The following is a 21,539-nucleotide window of genomic DNA, read 5'->3' as shown; positions in this document are numbered from 1 at the left end:
CAGACAGTTCAGAATGTTTTTTCTCTGCTTTTGTGACTTTGGCTTCCCAGTTACCCAGTCATGTCAGTGATAATGGTGTTTTTGAAGTCCAGATCCAGAGAGTTCAGGCACTTTACTTTTGTTTGAACGAGTGAGAGGAAGGTACATAAATCCTGCGGTAGATCTACCAATAAATCTTCTGTCGGGAGGGAGTAAAAAGAAGAGTCGTGGATTTATTTCTTAGCCCTCTAATTGTTAGTGGCCATTTCTTCCACCTTAAAATCATCTCTTTTATAGGAATGAGGCTCAAGTTAAAGGCAAGATACCGAAGCTGTAATTGCTCTGTGCCAGCGTAGAAAGTTGTGTTTTCCTCCTTCCCACTCCCAGCTCTCTTTGTCAGCTTCGCTCCAGTAACTTTGTCTGATCCTCCCTTTGCAGTTGCTAATTGGCCTGGCAGGGATATGGAGTGACTGAAAATAGCCTCATTCCCTCAGTGTGTGCACATTGACAGGGGTCACAGAACAGAAAAGTAGGGCAGAGTCCAGACTTGCGGCTCATGCCAGCCAGACTGCGGCCAGAAATTGGCACTTGCAGGTGCTGGTGGCTCTGCTGCACGCGGTTCTTTGAGAACAGGAAGCCTGAGTACTGAACACTTGCTGCTTCCCAGAAGGCAGGAGCACTGCTTGCCTGCACGAGAGGAAATTGTGACATCTAACACTTCGGCCTGGCAGCGGTGGCTTTCTGAGCGAGCTTTAGATGCCTTTTATTTTCCTTCAAAACATGTGGCATCGCAGTAATAGTAGTAGTCGTCACAGAGCAGTGCTGTAGGTGACTGTCACAAGGATGGGATCCCCAGAATCCTTGGAAGAAGACGACAGTGCAGTAGTCTGGGGTGATAAAGCCCAGCTGGCAAAAGCCAGCCCTCTTGTATCTAGAAGTGCGTGGATGGTTGGGATGGATTTGCAGAACTAGCTACTTCCTTGTTTGCTTGGATTTACAAGAAGTGCGCGTCCAAGCCCTGAAAGTGTGGGATGTTAAAATAGAAACAAGAGTTGTTAACCAACGAACAGGCTTTCCCAAGGCCACTCGTTGCATAATCTTTTAATATCTCAGTGTGTCTCTATATACGAGAATACTCTGAAGCAAGGCACACAGAGCCTTCGCTGGACACCAGAAAAGATGTTTTTGTGTATGTGGAAAGAGCAAATTTGTGCCATGGGAGATCAAGGGACGGACGGGCTAGGAAAAGGATGGGAGCTCCAGAGCTGCTTCCTACCTGAATTCTGCCAGAGTCCCAGTTTGTTAAAATAAAAACGGTCGGGTCCCCAGCAGCACAGCCCTGTCACGGGGAGTGGTTTGCAGCAAATGGAAGAATCATTACTGCAGGCTCTATTAGAGATTAGCTGGACAAAGCTCCCAGAAGATAAGAATAGCAAGACGAATAGCTATGGGTAACAGCCTGCTCCAACACCTGGTGGAATCCAGAGCCTTGTCAGCTTTTTCTGGATGCTTGCCTGAAAGTATGTCAGGGCTGCAATTACTGCTCTTACTCGGAGCTGTGGGGAACTCAATTCATCTCCTGCTTCCAGTTTTGGGGGGTTAAGCTGATGGGATCAGCTCTGAGTAAAAGGGGAGGCGTTGTACTACTAGAAGTACTTTCTGCTCCCCAGTTCTCCTTCTTTTAAAGAACAATCTGAATTAGGTGAATTCCATTGCTTTCTTGTCCCGAAGTATTATGGGGAGATTAATTGCTTCCCCTTCTGTTTCTGCAGATGGTGATGTGAGAGACATTCTCCCCTGAGAAGCAATCCCCTTCTGCTGGACATGCTTACGGAATTGCATAGCCATGGACCTCAAGGAGAAGTGTCAGGTAGGTTTCCTTATAAGGGTCATGCCCAACTTGAATGTTGAGCCCTTTTAATTGTCCTTCATTATTTTGAGCCAAGACTCACCACCTGGCGCTTTTATGGGATGGTACAACCCATGGTTAGTATCCGAAGTGAGAGCTCTGTCACCATCACACTCCTGGGGATGTACTGGCTTGGATCAGTCGCTAAGGTCTGCTGCTGGCTTGTCCAGAGATGGCAGGGTGCTCTTCTGTAGTAGTCATCTCATATTTTACAGCCCATGGATCAACATTCAGTGGGATGAGAGCTAGGTATCTTCCAAGCAGTTAACAGACCTTGTGAGGTGGGCTCCCAGGCAACAGCGGTGTGATTTCCTCCTGCGCTCACAAGTCAGCTGTGGATTTTAATGCTGCTCAGTTTTCTTTGAGGAGAAGTCAGCTAACCTAGGCAATGAGTTTGGGAAATTATTTTTTGCTTGATGGATTTACACGTAGCTTGCTTTGTCAGAGCCCAAAAATTGTTTCCACAGGGAGCTGCTTTAAATGTGTTGAATTGCTAGGGGGTGAATGCTCGCATCTCATCCAGAACCCTTTACGGGGAATCTCAGTGGAGCTGAAGAACTGAATGGCTTCGAGAAGCAGAACTCCCATGTCTAGAACGAGTCCTTTGCAGGCTGGACTGAGGCACCATAGTGGAACAACACAGATGAAGTATATGCTGTCACATATGCTGTGTCTTTTTTGAGATTTAAGGTAGGGCTTCAGTCCTCTGGCTGCTTAGTTTAGCTTTATCTGAGAGGCTGAATTCACAAGGTGTTTTAAGTGAAGTAGGGTAATGAAATCCTCCGAGTCCTGTTTTTCCGATGACCAGTGTATGTGTGTATTGGGCAACTTTCTGCTGGAAGTGCTGCAGGATGTTATTTTGAGATTTGGTTTAGCCTTATTTCAGCAGCCACCTGGATAGTAAATGTATTTGTCATTCCAAAAAAGTGAACTGGCCCTTGTTCTGCATCCCAGTCAGTAATGGGAGTGATAGTTTGAGACCAGCGGAGAGGTTGTACACAGCAAGCTCTCAGCTGGCTCTTGTAAGAGAACATCCTTGGTTTTCCTTTCCGGCGTCCCTCTCTCCACCGCTCTTTAACCTTGTTCTGCCAGACGGAGCGTTTGCTGCCTCTGTTACTCTGCGGGCATCCTTGTCTTGCTGTTTTGTTTACAGTGCTTCCAGCATCAAGAGGTGGTTTTGTTCATTAGTGCAAAGTACGCTAGATAATCATCTAGAGCCAGATCTGCCCTAACAGATTACTACAGCAGCAACTTAAAAGGTGCTCAGTTTTTCACATCAGCCCTTGCCCTTGCCTGCTAGGCTTCTTATTTCCTGGGTTTGCTGTTCTGCGGTGTGCTACACCAGGAAGGCCTGCACTTACTCACACCTGAACCCCTCAGAACTGGCATGCTCGGAGGATGTGTTTGAACTGTGTTATGTCAAATTGCTGTATTACTATGGAGGTAACATTCCAATGAAGATAATTATCTATTTATTCTCTTGCTAATGACATCTTGAGCTATCTGGTATTGATCATTTGAAGAGATGACGCAATTACCATTCTGCACAGAGGCGTGGTCTGCATGGGATCTGAGAGCTCCAACACTGGCACTGCTGCAACCACAGCAGAGCACGGGGGGGACACTTTCACTGCGGGTCACTATCTTTGTTTCATCTCCCTCTTTCTGATACGACATTCTTCCTTGTGCAGAGCAGGAAGAGCATACCAAATTGCCAGACAGACAGCAGAGTGGTCTGTTTTGTAACAGCCCTTTAAAAGGCTTCCATCTTGTGCTGTGGCTGAATTTGCAGAGTGTCCTGCACAACAGCTTACAGGGAAACGTGGTGTTTGGAAGTCCTAGTCTCCTCTCCTGACTTACTGAAGTTTTCTGTCCCTCTTTTCTGAACGGGGATTAAAATCACCACTCTCTTTTCCATAGGAATTAGAAAATCCTTGATGCGTACAGCTGCATTTTATAACTTCCTTTGTTTGGAGTCTGAGGAAAGACCATGGTTGAGTATGTGTGCAATAAGAGTTAGCGCTCCTGGAGCAGACGACATGCTCTGAGCACTGCTGCGGCACAGACATGTGTCACTCACAAGGCTGAGAGACGTCCTCTGGCTTCAGTCAGCTAATACATTTCTGTTGTTAGAAATGGCTGAGGATCAGAGTTTGTCAGGTGTAATGCAAGCCACCTTCCAATCCTGCCAGAAGCCAGACACTGCGGAGAAAGGCAGAGAGTATTTTAGGAGCAGTGCCAAAACCCTCTTAAATTAAATGTACCGATTTCTTGTTCTTTCCCCTTTTCTCCTGACTTTTTAATTTTCTCTGTATTTCTGAAGTGAGTTTAATACTTGTGAAAAGTGCCAGAATCTCTGCTCTGAGACCCGCTGAGTGTATATCAAGGTAGACGAAAGCATTGATTGCCACAGGAGAGCTCGAGGCTCATGAGTTTGAGTTACTTCAGACAGGCCGTACTTGAAGCAAGACCATCTATTAGAAATTATTGACATCATCCATACCACAGTTACCAATAATTACTGAGCTGTGTTACCCCAGTGTAATTGCTGCAGCCTGGCTACAGCACTGTGCCGCATGGCTACAGCCTGGAAATGGATTCGAGAGAGCCTGGGCTTTACTCCACGTTGCTCTGGCTGTAGCACAGATGGTCCTGAGCTGTCTTCTTCCGCTGCGTCTAACCAGAGCTGCAGTCCTGCCTTTGGACTGAAGACAGCCTAACTCCTCCGCCTCCTCTCGTCTTGCCAGTAACCATCTCTCTGGTTTTTATTCCCTGCTTTGCAGGTTCTCTAAAATCTTAGCCCTTCTTCCAAAGGCTTTCTCCCAAACTGATCTGTTTTCTACAGGTGTCTCTCTTCTGTGCTGCAGTTTTGTTATGAGTTTCAGTCCCTCCCCTGTGCCTTTATGCTCAGCCTGTTACTTCAACCCAGTTTTATCTTCAGATCTCAAGTTTACAGCTTCTGTTCTTTCTAAGACAGCACATTCTGTTATTTAATGCACAAATGCATGGCCAGATGCAGTTTATGGTACCAGGTGATACCAGAAGGAAGTTACGTAGTGCTAATTACTGCCCTGCCCAAAATACTTTAGAGCAAAGTCTCTCAGCGGTGGGGTAAACAAGAATAGTGGATTAGATGTATTTCCATTTGTGTTGTGATCAAACGTGGGGTTTCAGAGCTGGAAGAAAGTTGTGTTGGGATCTCCTGACTGCACGAAGCACAAAGGTTATTCCTGGTACTGCGCTGTCACTGGCAAGTTGTTTTATTCACAGTCATTCAAGTCTCCAGAAGATGCAGCGCCACAGGAAACAGCTCAGCAAGCACCACAATAAGAAGGGGCTGACACGTGTATGTTGCTTGAGGATTTGCCCGGTCTAACCCCATTGTTGTCCTTCCTTTTTTTTCTCCTTTACTTTTTTCTTTGTGATAAATTGAGTAGGTGAATTTAGTTTCTTAGTAGGAAAGGAGGAGGTAAGGAAAAATTGTGCCATTAGGACATTTTGTTCTTCTCTGCAATTTAAAATCAATTTAACACTGTTGTCTAGGAAACCAAGTGGCCCACAGAAGGATGAAGGATGTCCTCTTCCCTCTTTCTCCCTCTGCTTTCTCCTGAAGTGACATTAAATGCAGTAGCTGCCTCCATTCAACTTTGCCTTTAAGAGCTTTGTGAGGTTACGTTCCAAAGTGTAACTCACTGCCAGCACAAAGGTGATAACTCATTCTTTCAGGAATTGTCTTAGATCTTCCCTCTACTGGGTTTATTTTAAATATTGAGACCTTGGATCTCTGCATTTCTGGCTTTAAACACAGAATAGCAGCTGGGCCTATTTAGGCATCTGAATCTCAGGGAAGGAGAGGAAGTGAAGAGCTTGGCCAGGGCTCTCCGGCAAGTCCTGACACCTGCATGTGGTCTCCGAAGCGGCACGATCCGCTGAGACTGGAAGCGATCGTTCCATTTTATAGAGGCTCGCTATAATCCTTGGCAGGCTATTGACATGGTTCTTGGCTGGGACAGCTCTTTACTATGTGGAAGGAAAGCAACTGATTTAATGATTGCTTTGCAGAACCGGGTAGCCCAGACAGAATCGGGGCAGCGCTGAAGTAGGAGCTATATAAAAACCCGAGGCACTTCCCTCCAACAGTGAAAAAGCATTCCTGTAAAAGATGAGAATGAGGCGGAGAAGGCTCCTTCCTTCTTCACCTCCGAAGGCCTTTTTACTGCAGTACCTGTGCTGGCGCCCAGCCCTTCCCTGCCTGCACCAGCCCTCTGCCCTCGCTGTGCCATGTGCAGGTGGCACTACGTGGGGAGCCCCAGACGTGGTGTGGCAGTGAAGAATCTGCGGGCACCTTTTGTTGCAGCTCGGGTGGCTCAGGATGTGTGGATACCGGGTTCTTAGAGGGGCTTTTCTTGTTTTCTCTGTTGACAAGAAGAGAGGGTGGCAACACTTCAGACTGGACCTGTAAGCGTCTACTTTATTTTTGAGTTTGAATCCAAAGCTGTGAAGTCATCTGGATAATTCTCTAGAGCTACAAAGAGAAGTTAGGATTTCTGGATCTCTCTGTCTTCATCTAGTCTTTTTTCCTGGCCTGCTCAGGTGTTACCTCCCCTGTAGAATATTTTATAGCACTTTGTCGTGTCTAATTTGCCATCTGCTTTTCCACAGAGCCCTGCCTGTCAGCATCAGCCCTTACTGTGCATGTGTATGCATCTGTACAGGCAGGGAACCCGGGGATTCTGGCTGCATCGGCTCCATCTGATGAATGGACCATTCTTTCAGACATCTGGTGCTATCCTGGGCAAACTTTCTTCTCTCTGCCTTTTTTTTTCCCCCCCCTTCCTCTCCCTCATCCCCCACCCCCATCCACCGCCTCCTTGCTGGATCTGCAGCGTGACTGGAAACAGGCTGAATTAATCAGCAGACTGGTGCTTCACTCTGCTGCTTCTGTCTCATTCTCTGCAGCGCTGGGCTCTGCACAGTCTTGCTCTCTCTCCCTCTTTGCTCTCTCGGTTTTGGAGGGCAGCAGCAGTGCAAGTTGCTGTGGAAGTGGCGCAGGAATTTAGCCCCGATGCTCTTTAAGCAGGCTGATCTCTGGATCCCCCGCCAAGGCAAATGCCGCAAAGTAAGTTTCTCTCCCTTAACATTTACATTCAAAATGGCTTTCCCTCTCTCCCTCCCCGACCTGCATCCTGCCTGACGTGATGGTGCATGAAGAGCTTGGATGTTTTGGGGAAAGAGGTTAGGGCAGGACGTGGAGCCGTGAAGATTTTAGCAAAGAGATGGTTTGGTGTTGGAGGGGCTGGGGAAGGAAAGCCCTGTTTGAAACTGCAGATTTAACCCTAGGACCAGCAGGAGGGACCGAAGATGATTTTAGCTGCTGACTCCTGCTTTGCTGCCCTTCTGCCTTTTGACTTAAATTTGTCTGTTTCTGTTACGTGCTTTGATCTGTAGCTGTTGAACCTCCTTACCCCTTTGAAATATGCTTTGTGGTGCACCTGCTAGATCATATCATAGTTTTAGTCCCCAAAGTCTTCAGATAAAGAAATGGGGATGGGGAGGAAACTACTGGGAGGATGAAAGAATTGCTGAAGTTCTGTTAGTTCTATTGATTTCTGAGCATTGCTTGTCTCAGGGAGGGGATTAACATCCTCTGGAGTAAGCTCTGCATTGGCATGAAGCAGTACGCTGTGTGTCAAAGACAGACTAAATACGGACCCCTAACTAGTCTCTGAACTCGAAGGAGCACTGTAACAGGATAAATTACAGTAATTAAGGCTTTAAAATGCACAGTACAGGTGAGCTTCAGAGCACTGCATAAACACTGCCTCATCCTGCCAGCAGCCTGGTGGAGCAGGTAACTATGGCTGGGGATTTGCTGCTGCAAACAGGACCGAGGAGACAGACCGGGGAAGGTGCAATTCAAAACAACCCTGCTGCTGAGCTGCTGCTAGCTGAGGGAGAAAGAAAGCGCTGAGCTTTGCGTTACCCGTGTGGAAAGGTTGATTGTGCCTGTTGGCATCTCGCTCTGTGCTTTACAGAGGGCATAAAATCTGAATGTCATTGTCTGGAATAAAATGGACTCTGTTCGCAACAAAACGCAGCGGTGATTCAGCCGGCTGATTAGTGCTGCTCTGGCCAGATCTCCGAGACCCGTGCTCCTGCTGCTCTGCTCCTTTGCAGTGTAAGGCTGCAGGCCCTGTTAGTGATGAGCGACAGGGAGCCTCAAAGCCACCTTCCACACTGGAGCCTCCGCAGGTCCCCAGTTACCACGCTGTGGGGGCTCTTTTTTCCTGGGACGGGGAGGATTCGGGGCTGCCTTTCATACTGTTGCTGCAGATGGAGGAAAGAGACAGCTGTTGACTATTGCTCTGTCCATTAATTTGGGCACTGCTGTGCTGAAGACTTGTTTCATCTGATTTGAGACCACCAGCAGTTAAGCTGTGGCTGCGGAGCTCGTGTCAGGTGGCATTTAAACCACGTTCAAAAGCTGTGTTTGCTGTGCTTTCTGGTATGTTTCCTTGTACAGCCAGTTTTAAAGGCAGTGGTCCCCGCAGAGCTCTGATGTGCTTGATGGAGCTGCCTGAATCATGCAATCAACTCGTATTTCTTCTTTCTGTGCTTCCAAGTAGTATTCAGGTGGGTTGGTGAATATTATAATCTTCATAATGCCTGTAGTTGGTAGGGAGTTGGTAGTCCCATTATAGAGATGAGAAACTGAAGCACAGAGGAGCCTCTGATCTTCCTACTGTCACGCAGAAAGCTGTGGCAGAAGGAGGAGCAGAATCCAGCTGTACCAACAGCCCAGATTCTCAGTCAAAAGATTATCCTTTATTGTGTGGGCAGAGGGAATGAGTAAGGGCGGAGGCTTCAAGTACTTTGGGTCACTGGACAAGCACTCTTGCAGGCTCAGGAATCTGACCTCTTTAAAAGTAACCAGGTGAGCACCAAGGAAGACAAAAAGTGTAACAGAATCGTGGATATACGTAATAAAAGGAAATCTTTGCCCAGAGTGGCCAGTCCGTTGGCTTTGCTGGCTACATCTCTATCATTCCGCAGCGGATGTGCTGTTTCAGACAGTCTGAGCACTAACTCGGCAGCCACAGCTGGGCAGACCTGTAGTGCACTGATGTACGATTTGCTTTAGAACAAAAATAAATCCCTCTCTAGCACTGGCTGTCAGAAATATTGCCCCAAGAAATTGCATGCTTTTGTGTGTGTGTCTGCCACCCTCCCTGATGAGACCAAAAAAAGCCCCACTGTGGGTCATATTGCGCCTTATCCTAAGCAAGAATCTGACTTGACATAATGCAAATGCATTTGGTGGAGTTATTCCTCCTCATGTGTTTGTGAAGCTGTGAATAATGCTCGTATTTCAGGAGGTGGGATCTCTGAAGTAGATTAATAGCCTGCAAACTAGTATTGTTAAATTAAAAACTGCCTTCTTGTTTCTGCTAGAGGAATGCAGAATAGCTCTCAGAAAAAGGAAGAACATTCTCCTGCCCAGTTTCCCGCCTCCAACTGTTTAAATCTGAAAAGCAGCTGAGTCAAAGTGTTAAAAAAGGGGCCTGGGGTGTGCAGCCTGGGGAGAAGGAAACAACCAGACAGTGCCTAGCAGGGGCTTGCCATCCCACTCGGAATCAGAGAGGTGGAATTGCAATCTATGAAAATTGAAGCTTCTAGCAAATCCTCTGTTTTCCCTTCCCTTATTTGTTTAAACAGCCTTTTTAAAGGCAGTTATAGTGAAGTGCACAGCAATCTGGGGGAGAAGCCTTTATTCTGCAAGAGACTGACTCCACAGAGGATAGAATGGGTCTACCACTTTGCTGGGTTCAATCAACCTACGTGTCTGCAGAGCCAGCGGGAAGGGCGAATTCTGTAAAGCAAAGCATATTTTTGTGCTCCAGTATTGTTTAAAAAAATCTTCGGCACGTGTGGTACAACAACACCCATTATATCAACACAGACTGCTACAACAAGTCAATGTGCTGCTGTGGCTGTCTAAAGGTTGTATGAAAACAAGAGGACTTCAGGATACCAATATTACGTGCGGGAAGCAGGCATGGCTAGGTGGTGATGCTTGGGAACCCCGAGCATTCCTCCCCTGCCCCACCCTGCTTCAGGGGGGAAAATCAGATCGATCTTTTCCTACCTATCAATCTGAAAACACTCCATCAGCTCACGAGGAAGGTAAAGGAAATTTTTTGCTTTGAGCAAGGCGAGGCTATAGATTTAAACAAGCTCCGGGATCAGCCTGCATTTGCCAACTTATTTCCTTGCATCAAACCGAGGAGGGCCAACTGAGTGGAGAAGGCAACAAAAAGTCTCCTGACTCTGTGGCTCCACTGCTGGCTCTGAGCTGCTTCTGGTCTCTTTCCTGAAGAGCCAAACCAGCTCCTAAAAGAGGGCAGTTGCTAGATCTAGCTCAGGTTCCCTTTCCCTGACATTTGCAGACGCACTCAGCAGTAATTTAACATTTAGGATATTTACTGAAAGCAGAGAAAAGAGGAGCTCATTCGCTCATTTTTTCAGCCTCCTGTTCGACCTACAGTGCGGTCGTTCCTTCTAGAAAATAACATCACGTGTACAAAAACATCTCCTGCTCCGGGTGCTTTTTCCTTAATAGCCATCCTGCGGATTACAGCCCCGAGAGATGCAGCCTCACGCGCAAGGCAGAGGGTAGCAATCATCCCGCGCTGACCCGGCTTCGGTCACACCTCTCGGACTCCGGCTGTCACAGCTGGGGCAGGGTGAGCTCCAGAAGAGCCCTAAGTGCACTTACAGAGCCTCATGTGCTCTCTGGGCCTCTCGGGGTAAAGGAGGAAGCAACTGCTCATTTTCTCCTCAGGACTTTTTCCCTTCAGGCATGGGCAAAAGGAAAGTATCGCCTTTTAAAACGCCTCGTGATATCCATCAGGGCTTTGCTTTCACTGCAACCTGAAGTTCATGGGCTGTTTTTTTCTTTTCTTCTTCTTCAGCAGAAGCCCCGTGCTAAATATGGGCAGCTGGGTGGGCTGGTGTTGTCTAGCTGTTTTTGCTTTGACTTGAAAGTTAGCAGATTAGTCTTTGAACGCGACTTTCCAAAGCAAAGATGTGAATGTTGGGGTTTTTAGTAATGAACTGACACCTCCGGTGAGTGGCCTTCTTCACCCTGGGGTGCTCACCTCCTGTTTTGTGGCAGGAAGAGCATTTGCAGCTGATGAAAGGCTGGAAGGATCCCTCTGGGACAGCTTAAGAGCTCCTAGCTTTGCCATATAGAAAGGTGTACTTTGGGGCATTTGAAAAAAGCCTCATTAGCAGCTGATGACTTAGCAGGGTAGATCTTGTTGCGAAAACCTACGGCTGCCCTTTGCAGGATCCCAGGGTGTCTTTTATTGACTGTCCCTTTCTTTCCTTGGTTCCAAGTGCGTTCCCTTGATGCTCACCTACAGTTTTCTGAGTCACCACAGGCAGCCTCGCACTCACATTATTACAATGTTTGTTTACCAGCCTGGCTCAGGCTGCCTACTTTGCCAAATGCTCCACGTTTTAAGTGTTAAGGTGAGTGTTTAAAAATCTCTGCCCTTCCTGCTGTTCTCCCTCCTCAGCCCTGCTGCACTTTGCACTCGCCCTTTCTCACCTCCTCCATCTGCCTTCCTTTGTGCGTACCTGCCCTTACCTTGGCTGAGCCTACAGGAAAACCCTAACACCTGGGTAAAGGTCGGAGCAGGTGTGCAAGGATTTCAGGAACCTTTCCGATTCCCTCTGAATTTGCTCCCTTTTCCTACTCGCTGCCTGCTGTGATGTGACAGTTTCTCTTTCTAGGCAGTGTGTAACTGCACTAGACGTTGGCATTGAGCACAGCTTTCCTTTTCAGTTCGAGTCCCCCTTACTATTGCTGCATTTCAGCTTGTCTTTTAGTTTTCAGTTTGACTGCTTCCTTTGTGTTGAAGAGAAAGAGTAAATGCTTTTGTGGGTGCTTTGCTATGCCACAAACAGCCAGCAGCCAGCAACCTCAGTGTCACTTGCTCGCCCCGTGTCGCACTCCTGCCTGCGCCACTCCCTCGGTGCAGTGGCACACCCGTTGCCAGCTACGCTGCCTGCCATCTTCTCCTCTGGGAGCCTCTGGGAGATGTTTAGTCCTGTGCTGATGTTACCTGGGCTGCTTCCAAGAACAACACGGAACCGCTTCCTCTAGTCCTAAAACTGACACAAAGAATGAAAACTGCAGCAGGATTATTTTTAGTGCTCTAAAACTGCAGCTAAAGCAGCAGTGCTAGACTCTGCGTGGCCAGAATTTGCTGGTTCAAATTGTCCTTGATAGGTAGGGGCTTGTGTGTGATAGATGATAGTTTGGAGAGCCATTCCTTGACATTCCTTGACACCCCAATACAATTCTGGATTGGATCATCACTGCAAACGGGTTTGAAGTCTGAGGCTGGTTTCCAGCGAACGCTTCTCACAAAACCACTCCGTTAAGGAACAGGAAGAAAAGTGCGAATCAGAGCTGAGATGCGCTTGCAGAGCTGGGTGTGTATGCGTGCAGCTCCTGAGCTGCTGCAGTGTGAGACCAAGGTGGATTTTGCAGGGCTGGTAAGAGCTTGTGGCCGCGACAGCAGGAAAGGCTGCAGCTCCTGCCTCAACTGTGTTTGCTGGGCTGTGTGGCACACTGGCGGGGACCGGAGGAGGAAGCTTCCTGCCTGCTTTGTGTTCAGTAGGTCTGCACTCTGTAAACAGCGTGATACACCTGAGCACTTGTATTGTGCAGGATATCCTATGTGCTGTACAGCTTCAGGGTGTTTATATTAGAGCACAAAATGAAAATGAGAGCTTTTACTGACCAGAACCATGGTATCTGCTGTAGCCACCTGCCTGCGTTTCCTTTTTGATTCACTTTCAGTGATCTGGTGCCCCCAGTACCTCTCAGCAGTCTCAGTGATTTGAAAGGAAGGTAAATGCTTGAGTTCTTGCCCCAGAAAAGGAAGCATGTACCCCGCTTTCTTGATAATCAGCAACTTAAATCGGTGTTGTCTAAACAGTACTCCCTTGGGTTGTATCCCCTCAGGCTGCTGCCTCTTTGCTGAGCAATGCAGGAGCAGTGGTTTGGACTGCGTGTGCTTCCTTCAAGCCCAATTGCCTCCCCTGTATGTTCTCACAGTTCAGCACTAAAAACTCCAGTGCTTTCTCTTGTAAAAGAGACGTCTTGTCTCCTCCTCAACCGATCTGGGGAATTCTGCGTCAAAATAGCCACAGAGGCAGGATTCATAACCAAAAAATCGTAATCAGCAGCTGTGGAAATCAGACCACTCTTGTTTAGAATTGCAGGTATTCTACTACTTTGTTGTTACTACTGTTAGCAAAGTCCATCCTCTATCATTACAAGTCTACCGTAACCATCTGTGTTGTGTTGTCTGATCAGCCTCCCTTTGTATCGTTTCCAGCCTCTGCTGATTAGAATCTTGTTTCGCAGAAATGACTTTGTATTGTGCTTTGATAAAGTATTTATCTGACACAGTCAGGACTGGTTTGTTTACCTGATGCTATCTAGGTGCTCCAATTCCAGCCAGCAGTCTAAAGTTCACAGGAGGGAAGATGATTTCAGGGAAATGGAGAATCAGACCGGTGATGATCAGCAAGAGGCATTCACAATAGTGTGCTCAGCCAGCCACCTGGAACAAGCCTGAAAAGAAAATAGGAAAGCACTAAGCAGTTTGTTTTTCTGTCTCTTCAGGATGAGATGACCTCAAGTTTGGGCCTTAGCACAAAGAAAGCCCTCACAATCCTGAGAGACCAGTTGTCAGCACTGCTGGAGGGGCATCAGAAGGAACGGAAGAAAGTAACTTCATGGAAGGTGAGGCACCAAACAGCACAAGGCTGGGTGCTCAGTCTCCCCTTCTCAAAGCAAAGCTGAGGATTAAGTGGAAGTTGGCTGCATTCCCTCCCTGTCTACTGCTGCAGAGTTTCCGGGTGTAGAAATGCTAAAGTCCATGGGACCAAAGCAAGGAATTACCTAAGGGTATATTTCTCTCAGTGCTTTTCTCCTGATGGCTGGAGCTCTACAGGAGCTCAGCTTCAGCTGTGAAGGATCCAAGGGCTTCAAGAGCCACTGGCGGCAGTGTGCACAGGAGAGCCCTACCAGGTTGAGAGAAAGGGCTGTGGAACTCAGCAGTCTCCCCTTGTCCCCCATGTTATCTGGCATGTGCACTGAATACAAAGTGCTGGTGTTTATTCATACTTCTTAAATGTTAAAAGTGTTTCTCTGTGGGTTAGTGACAATGGGGCGGCCTGGCACAGAAGCCTTTTCATTCTTCCAAGCAAGAGTAAAGATGAGAGCGTTCACCGAGACTCCCCAATCGAGCAATGTTTAGTGCTGTAGCATCCCCATAACTGCTCTGGGGTGCTCTGTATCATTCTAAGGGGATTTACAAAGTTGTGTTCACCCTGGAGTGTCTGTTATCTGCTGCTTTTATTTTTACTCTGCTTTTTGAAATGCCTGGCTCTGTATTCCATGAATGCTGACTGTTCTGCTGCTCTCCTTTTGTAGGAGGTGTGGAGGAGCAGTTTTCTGTACCATGGTAACCGTTGCTCCTGTTTCCACTGGCCTGGTGCATCTCTGATGCTTCTGGCAGTGCTGATGCTGCTGTGCTGCTATGGGAGCCAGCCACAAGGGAGGTAAGCAGAAACATCATTTGCTGGTTGACTGAAGCGAAGGGTAGTTTTATACCCTCCCGGCACTGCGTATGGCTGCCATAGCAGCCTTGTCCCTCGTTCTGTCTAAACATTAGCATACTCATACTGGTAACTCTGTACCTATCAGTCTCTTTCACAAAACTTCAGCCGAGTTAATTCTGCTTCTAATAGACCCAGAGATTGTTCTGTGGAGAGAATGAGATTTTCATTCTACAGTGTTCCTAGATCTTGAAAAATCCTAAGACATTACAATTGTTCTGAAGGATTTTGAAACCGGAGAAGTCAGTGGCTCCTAAGAGAAGTTACTGTGCTGTCACATGAGCCATAGCACGCTCGACTATTTGTAAAGGTATTTTTGAATTGAGACAGGCCTATTCAAACTTTTCTAGTGGCATTATCCTAAAGAAGTGTGATGATAGCTTCTCTGCTTTTCTTTTTAAGCCATAAGTCTGTGGGATGTAGGAATAAACAATTGAACAAGTGTGCATTTATCTCTGTGGGTGGCTGGGAGCGTGTTCTATTCATTTACTCAAACCTCATCTGCTTTCTCCTTTCTGTTTTGCTGTGCAAAGCCAAGGTGCTGAGATAGTTAATGCACTGGCACTCTTCCTCCTTCTCCTCTTGGATCTCTTCATGATTGGGCGTCAAGAGAGGCTGAAGTGCAGAGAGGTGGAGAGGAGACTTCAGACGATCATTGATAAGATAAACGGTGAGTTCTTATTCATCTGTCATTTGAATTTGTGTTCCCCACGCATAGGATTTTTCTCCAAACCTGATCACGTACGTTATTAATTGAGCTTACTAGCCTTGCCCTGCATTACACAGACACAGGCTGTGAGAATTGTCCTACTCATGCCTGTCCTGTGGAAGAGTTATTTTGAGCTGTTGTGGCCATGTGCTTCCAATCTGTGTGTTACCAGGTAGGCGTCTGTTATGTCTGTGCTTTGGAGTAATTCAAATCCCGAAAATCTTACAAAAATATATGCCTTGCAGCAGATGATGAGAGAAGAATACGTGGGGTTGTACCACAACATAGAACAGAAGGAAATAAATTGCTGTGCATGAGCATCTTCTCAACAGGGGCTTTTGAACTTGAGGAGGCAGTTCATTTCAGTGTGGCAGCTTTAAGGACAGCCTTTAGCTTTTCCATTGTGCAAGTATGTATCAAGGTTACGACTGTTTGGTTCTTTATACAGGGTGGTGGTGGTGGGGAAAACCATCAAGGAGAAACAGAAATGGTAAAAGATCGTGGGAATGGAGCCTATAGGCACTAGAGGATGTAAATCAATGTATGATTGGCCCCTCCAGAATTGTTACCACGTCCTTCCTTCACACTGTGCTTTCAGATACGCTTGTCAAAGAGGTGAAATGGCCAGACTCCATGTACCCGGACCTCCACATGCCTTATGCCCCATCCTGGTCCCTCCATTGGGCCTACAGGGATGGTCACCTCGTCAACCTGCCTGTAAGCCTGTTGGTAGAAGGAGACGTCATCGCTTTGAGGCCAGGCCAGGAGTCATTTGCTTCTCTGAGAGGAATTAAGGTAACTTGCTCGTCTTGGTTCCCTGGCCTGTGACATGTTTCCCAGGATTTTCTTGCTAATACTCTAAGTCTTAGTGATTGATTCTTCCGGCCTCGAAAATGCTTTGAAACTCCAGTTTAGTCAAAGAAAGTGCTTTGTTAGACAGACTGCATCTTCCCTGGGAACACCCAAACCCAATGGACAGGAGACGCTAATGTGATACCAAAGTATCATATTTCCATCTCTTCCAGGTCAAGGGAAAGTGTAATGTGCTGCTGATAATAAGAGGAATAAATCTATCCAGTAGGATATGACATACAAAACCTCTACTTTGTCCTGGTTTTTATGTGGAGATATAAAAATTTGTCTCCTTTAACCTTTCCCTTACTACTGATTTATTATAAAAGAAGGTAATATAAAAAATCTGTAGTAGAAGTATATTAAGAAATCAATTACAAGATCTATGCAAAGATTTTGCTGCTTGAAGAAGCTCAGAAAAGTTTAAAGCTTGAAATTTACCTTTGTTGTTTATTGTACCTTTCACTCCAAATGCTAATATCCCTGAAATAACCAGGTGTGCCTTGTCACTGCTTAAGGCTCACAAGCATTTAATTTTGCTTCAAGTTTGAAGCAAAAGTTTAATGAATTTTTGAGGGCTGAAAGGACTGTGACAATCGCATTGTGTCACTTGCAGTGGGAAGGATCCTGCTTCACTAAAAGTCCAGTGCCTGAAAGCAGGCCTCCACTGAGGCCCCAGCCGTGCAGCCTTTGGGCTCTCTGACTTCTTTTCTAGGATGATGAGCACATAGTTCTGGAGCCAGGAGATCTGTTTCCACCTTTCTCACCTCCACCCTCCCCACGGGGAGAAGTGAAGAAGGGACCTCAGAATCCTCAGCTGTATCGTCTCTTCCGTGTCTTGAAGACCCCAATAATTGATAATGTCAGGTGGGTTAAATACTTTGCGCAACGCCTGCACAGCTTGTCTAGGTCCGTGCTGCTGTCTTGTGTCAGGAAAGTAAGAGATTTTGCCAGTCCAGTATGGGAATTTCCAAATACGTTGTGCTGTCTCTTCTACATCACCTGGGAATTCTAGAACTGTAAGACTCTTACTATCTGTCTTCAGTTGTCCTCCTTAGCTAATACCTTAGGCTGATACTTAAAAATATATATATTCAAAGTATTACTGTTCAGCTCATTACTTTTCAACTAAATTTGAACAATGCATTTCATTTGAACAAAGATTTCATGCTTTTCATGATTTCATGCTTTTGCTGGCTAGAAATGTGTGTGCCACCAGATGAAACTGTTTTAAATCTCAGAGATTGAGACTGAGGATAAAGATTAATTGATAACTCTCTGGGCAGTGGCATCTTCTGTAAATCAAAGGCCAGGGCCCTGAGGCAATTATAAAATCAATGTATCCATTTTAGCATGAAAGCAAACCACATTTTTGGAAAACAAGAAAAAGATGTTCTCTTTCCTAAAGCTACTGAATCTTGGTTTCTCTTCTAAAGGTCCTCTTCATAGGATAGGTTGAACACAATTTTATATCTGAGAAAGGTGCAGGGTTAGGACCTTGGCTGCTGAAATCTCAAGCTTTCTTTTCCATTTTTCAGGTGGTGTCTGGAAATGGCATTGTCACGTCCTGTGACAGCCCTGGATAATGAGAGGTTCACTGTACAGTCAGTAATGTTGAAATATGCTGTCCCGATTGTACTGGTAGGTCTCATTTCAAGCTTTTGGTGTTGAAAGTAGCCGTGTTTTGTCAATAAAGGTAAAGAATTTGCAGCCATCAACATGAAATTGTGTCCAGGCTCTAACTCATGCAGCTGACTAGCTGACTGTGTGTACATTGGGTAGTTCAGAGGAGCAAAGATGCTATGCTGTCTAGCAGTGAGTGGATGGAAGAACTGCAGCGGCAGACCAAGTGTATCTTTCATACTTTTTCCCAGTGCTGGGAACGTTACAAAGGATAGAAAACTCCTTCCCTACAAGTAGTGGTAGTTTGCTGACAGTGTCATCTCTGAATTGCAGGCTGGCTTCCTGATTACCAATGCTGTGCGCTTCATTTTCAAAGCTCCTGGAATTGCTTCCTGGCAGTACACTCTTCTTCAGCTACAGGTAAAGGAGTGTGTTGAGCTCCACTGCACCTTTCCTCCCAGAGCACCACTGTGACTAATTCATCAGCAACCTGCTTCATCCCATGACAGCATCCTGTGCACACCATCCTGTGCACACTGGATCCAAAAGCTCTCAGTGGAGCAAGACAACAACTCTACCCTGGCCATTCCTCCTAGACTGCTCTTTAATTTGTTTGCTCTCTCTCTAGCCATATACGTATATGTCTATGATATATTTTGCTTTTAAACTTTAAGAGCTTATGACAAATTCAGCAGGAAAACCAGCTGCAACTTGGCATGATTTATTCATGTCCTGCTTCATTACAAACCCCTAAGGGTGTGTGTGTGTCTCCCCCTCTGTGCTTCTCCCTGTGTTGCACTGCTTCTAGCGCAAGCTCTCCTCATACTTCCTGCTATTGCCTGTTATCCATCCTCTCACAGGGGTGGAAAAGAGGTTGTGTGATAGATCTGACTTCTTGTTGTCTCTGTGCTTGATCATGTTTGGAAATGTTTGGCTTTTTTCAGGTGAACGGTGTCCTACCCATCCTTCCAATGCTCTTTCCTGTCCTGTGGATTCTTGCTACAGCTTTTGGAGAAGCCAGAGTCTTGGCCCAGATGAGCAAGGCCTCATCCACCTCACTGGTAGGTATCTCTCCACACCAAACTACAGCAGAGAAAAGGGCAGGAGATGAGAAGGGCTCTGTGAGGCAAACACAGTGAATTCAGCAGACGTATTCATGTAATCATGAAAGGTTGCCGGATCTTTGGGTATCCCAGCTATGTCCTCTTCCTGCAGCACAGCGTGGCTTCATGAACAGGTTTCAGTTTTTCAGCCTGTCTACAGATCCGCCAAAGGTGATAGAAAGCTCCAGAGAATCCGTCAATCTCATCAAGGCATATGGTTTCTATCAGCTAAATATCATCTGCCAGAAGAGTCAACATGGAGATAAATGCCACGTGGTGGCCACAACTAGGGAACATTTAGCTACGGAGAAGGAATGGGATACACAAGATCCTTTGCAATCCACTGTTACAACCTGTGGGCTGAGCAGCCTTCTCTTGAGGCTCTGGGGCTTGGTTTGCAGGCCTGGCCTTGCCAGTGGTCTGGGAGTAAGAGGAATTTCTGGTGATCGTGCTGGTTTGGGGACTGGAAATTGGTAGCCTGATGGATGCGTGATCCTGAACTGGATGTGTTGATGGGTGTCTCTTGTTCTCTCCCAGTGGCAGTGTTGGTGAGATGCACTGTGCTGTTTGTCTTCTCTGCTGGCTTCTGTTATGCCTGTGCTGGGGCAGATTTTCTCTCTCCTTCATGTCCTTCCTTGGCCTCTGTGGCCCTGGGTCTGTTTTCTGTTCTTTTCCCTATGGGTTTTACATGACTAGACTCCTGTGTTCTGGGAGGGAGGACACATGCTACTTCCTCCAGTGAAATATTTAGCCCTTTACCATCTCTTTTCAGTGTTTTCTCTTCTTTACATTTTCCACCCACTCTCTGCATCACCTTTTTTCCTTCCTTGGAGCCTCCTCTTTCTCTACACACCTTGCTTTTTAGCTGGGAAAAGCCAGAAATTCTCAGCTTCTCTACTTCGTCATTCTCAACATATCCATTTGCCTTGTCACTCACATTTGCACCTTCCTCGAGATCTTTTCTGTCTTCTTTTTCTTGTCTAGGCAACCCACTCTGTCCAACCAGCTTTCTGTGACATCTCAAACACGATCCTCTATCCTTGTTGCTGCAGAACAACCGTTGTGGTGTGTCTTGGTCATTCTCACTCTTGGCTAGGGCAGTCTTCTTTTGGCCTCTCTATTTCACTTCTTCCTTCTCTCTACTTTTTTCAAAATGTAGCAGGTAAGACCCTTTTCCTCTCCAATCACTTAGCCTGTATGACACTCTTCTCCACTGCCCTCTCCCACCACCTTCAGGCTGTTTGATTTCCATTTTTTAAGGCCATAGGCAACCTCTGTGACTGGGTAGTCAGACATCCTGCATGGCACAAACCAGAGGCCTCCCCAGAGGAGCCTCTGCCTCAGGTTTCATTACTATAGTTGGACTACAGCAGCATTGCTTTTAGAAAGGGATTTGGTATTGGTTTGAAAATATTCGTACTGTCTTTGATATTCTTTTTTCAGTAATTATTTACCTTCACTGCTAAAAATGGACATTCCATGTCAGAGTTTTTGTAGTATCTGATTTCCAGCCCTTAAAACTTTTAACATCCTTTGCCAAGTCAATAAAATTTCTATTCTGTGGTAGCTGCTCACATTCCCTTTTACCATCTATTTAATTAACGAAACAGTTTTAGCACCTTGAGTCACTATAAGCATATTTTCCAACTCTATAATCTTTTGTCTTTCCTCTTAGCTTTCTCCAGTGTTTCAGGATCGCTGTAGAATTATGAATCTCCAAAAACCACAAAATATTCCAGTATCAGATGTGCTTGTGCTAAACTTTGGAATAATTTGGACTTTATGTTCTCTTGTTAGTGGAACAAAGGATCATGTTAGATCTTTTAGCCACTGCTTTAAATGGCCAGGTTTTGTTTAGCCAATAATCTACAGAGTTACTGCGTTTTAAGATAGAGTCTCATCCTTTATGCCCAACTTTCATCTTTGCTGCTAGGTATGCAGACTTATTTTTAACTGTTGGTATGCATTTTTTTGCTTGTTTACTAAGCAGTCCGTATTGTTCTGTAACAACCATCTGTTCTCTTTGGTATTAGACCCTTCCCCAATCTTTGTATAGTTTAGAGTCTCTATCAGTAATGGTTTTGTGTTTTATTTCAGGCTATTAACAAAATAACTAGCATTTGTCCCTGCTTGAGTCAGTAACACATCCAATTGCAAATTATTCCTCAGTTTCTGTTCCGTGTGGAGATATAGCAGAAAGCTGATTTCTAATATACAGAATATGGGTCCTGTTACTCTGGTGTCACTCTGGTTTTGCTAGAAATCCAATAAAATCTTTTTTATCAAGTCAAAGTACCAAACGTACTACATCAACAGCATTACTTTTATCAGTCAAATTTGTAATTCTATCAAAAAAAATCACAATAACATAATGAGATTTATTACCCATATGCTTGTGGTGTTTGGCGCTGATTGTATTATTCCACTTCTGTTCTTTTAATTTGAGTCTCATATCAGCTGCTCTGTTATTCTGTCTGAAATCAGTCTGTCTGGGGTCCTGTGGTAACTTGGTTTGTCTACTTGCCCTGATTAGGTATTGGCACCACATTAGCTTTCTTCCATTGCACTGGGTCTTAATCCATGCTTCAAGACTTATTCAAAATCAACAGTAACAGTCAGAAAGTTGTCCAAGCGTGCTAGTTTAAAACAAATTTAGTTTCAG

General features: G+C 45.9%; 1 protein-coding gene across 6 annotated transcripts in view; it reads left to right on the top strand.

The window, feature by feature from the left end:
- Positions 1-21,539, top strand: part of TMEM94 (transmembrane protein 94) — a 50,486-nt gene that overhangs the window by 5,936 nt on the left and 23,011 nt on the right. For 3 of the 6 annotated variants that reach the window (XM_083805596.1, XM_083805598.1, XM_083805597.1), the window contains exons 2-10: positions 1,752-1,849; positions 13,593-13,712; positions 14,406-14,533; positions 15,124-15,260; positions 15,898-16,094; positions 16,867-17,018; positions 17,690-17,792; positions 18,108-18,194; positions 18,719-18,835. In XM_083805596.1, coding sequence (XP_083661722.1) covers positions 1,826-1,849; positions 13,593-13,712; positions 14,406-14,533; positions 15,124-15,260; positions 15,898-16,094; positions 16,867-17,018; positions 17,690-17,792; positions 18,108-18,194; positions 18,719-18,835 — 1,065 coding nt within the window. In that variant the 5' untranslated portion in view covers positions 1,752-1,825. Of the gene's footprint in view, positions 1-1,751; positions 1,850-6,938; positions 7,008-13,592; positions 13,713-14,405; positions 14,534-15,121; positions 15,261-15,544; positions 15,709-15,897; positions 16,095-16,866; positions 17,019-17,689; positions 17,793-18,107; positions 18,195-18,718; positions 18,836-21,539 lie in introns of those variants that run through there. The other 3 variants (XM_083805601.1, XM_083805600.1, XM_083805599.1) reach the window with 3 other exon arrangements.

Source organism: Anser anser (assembly GCF_964211835.1).
Source record: "Anser anser genome assembly, chromosome: 19".
Lineage (NCBI taxonomy): Eukaryota > Metazoa > Chordata > Aves > Anseriformes > Anatidae > Anser > Anser anser.
The sequence above is the reverse complement of the archived record's forward strand: the minus strand, read 5'-3'. Positions and strand labels throughout refer to the sequence as shown.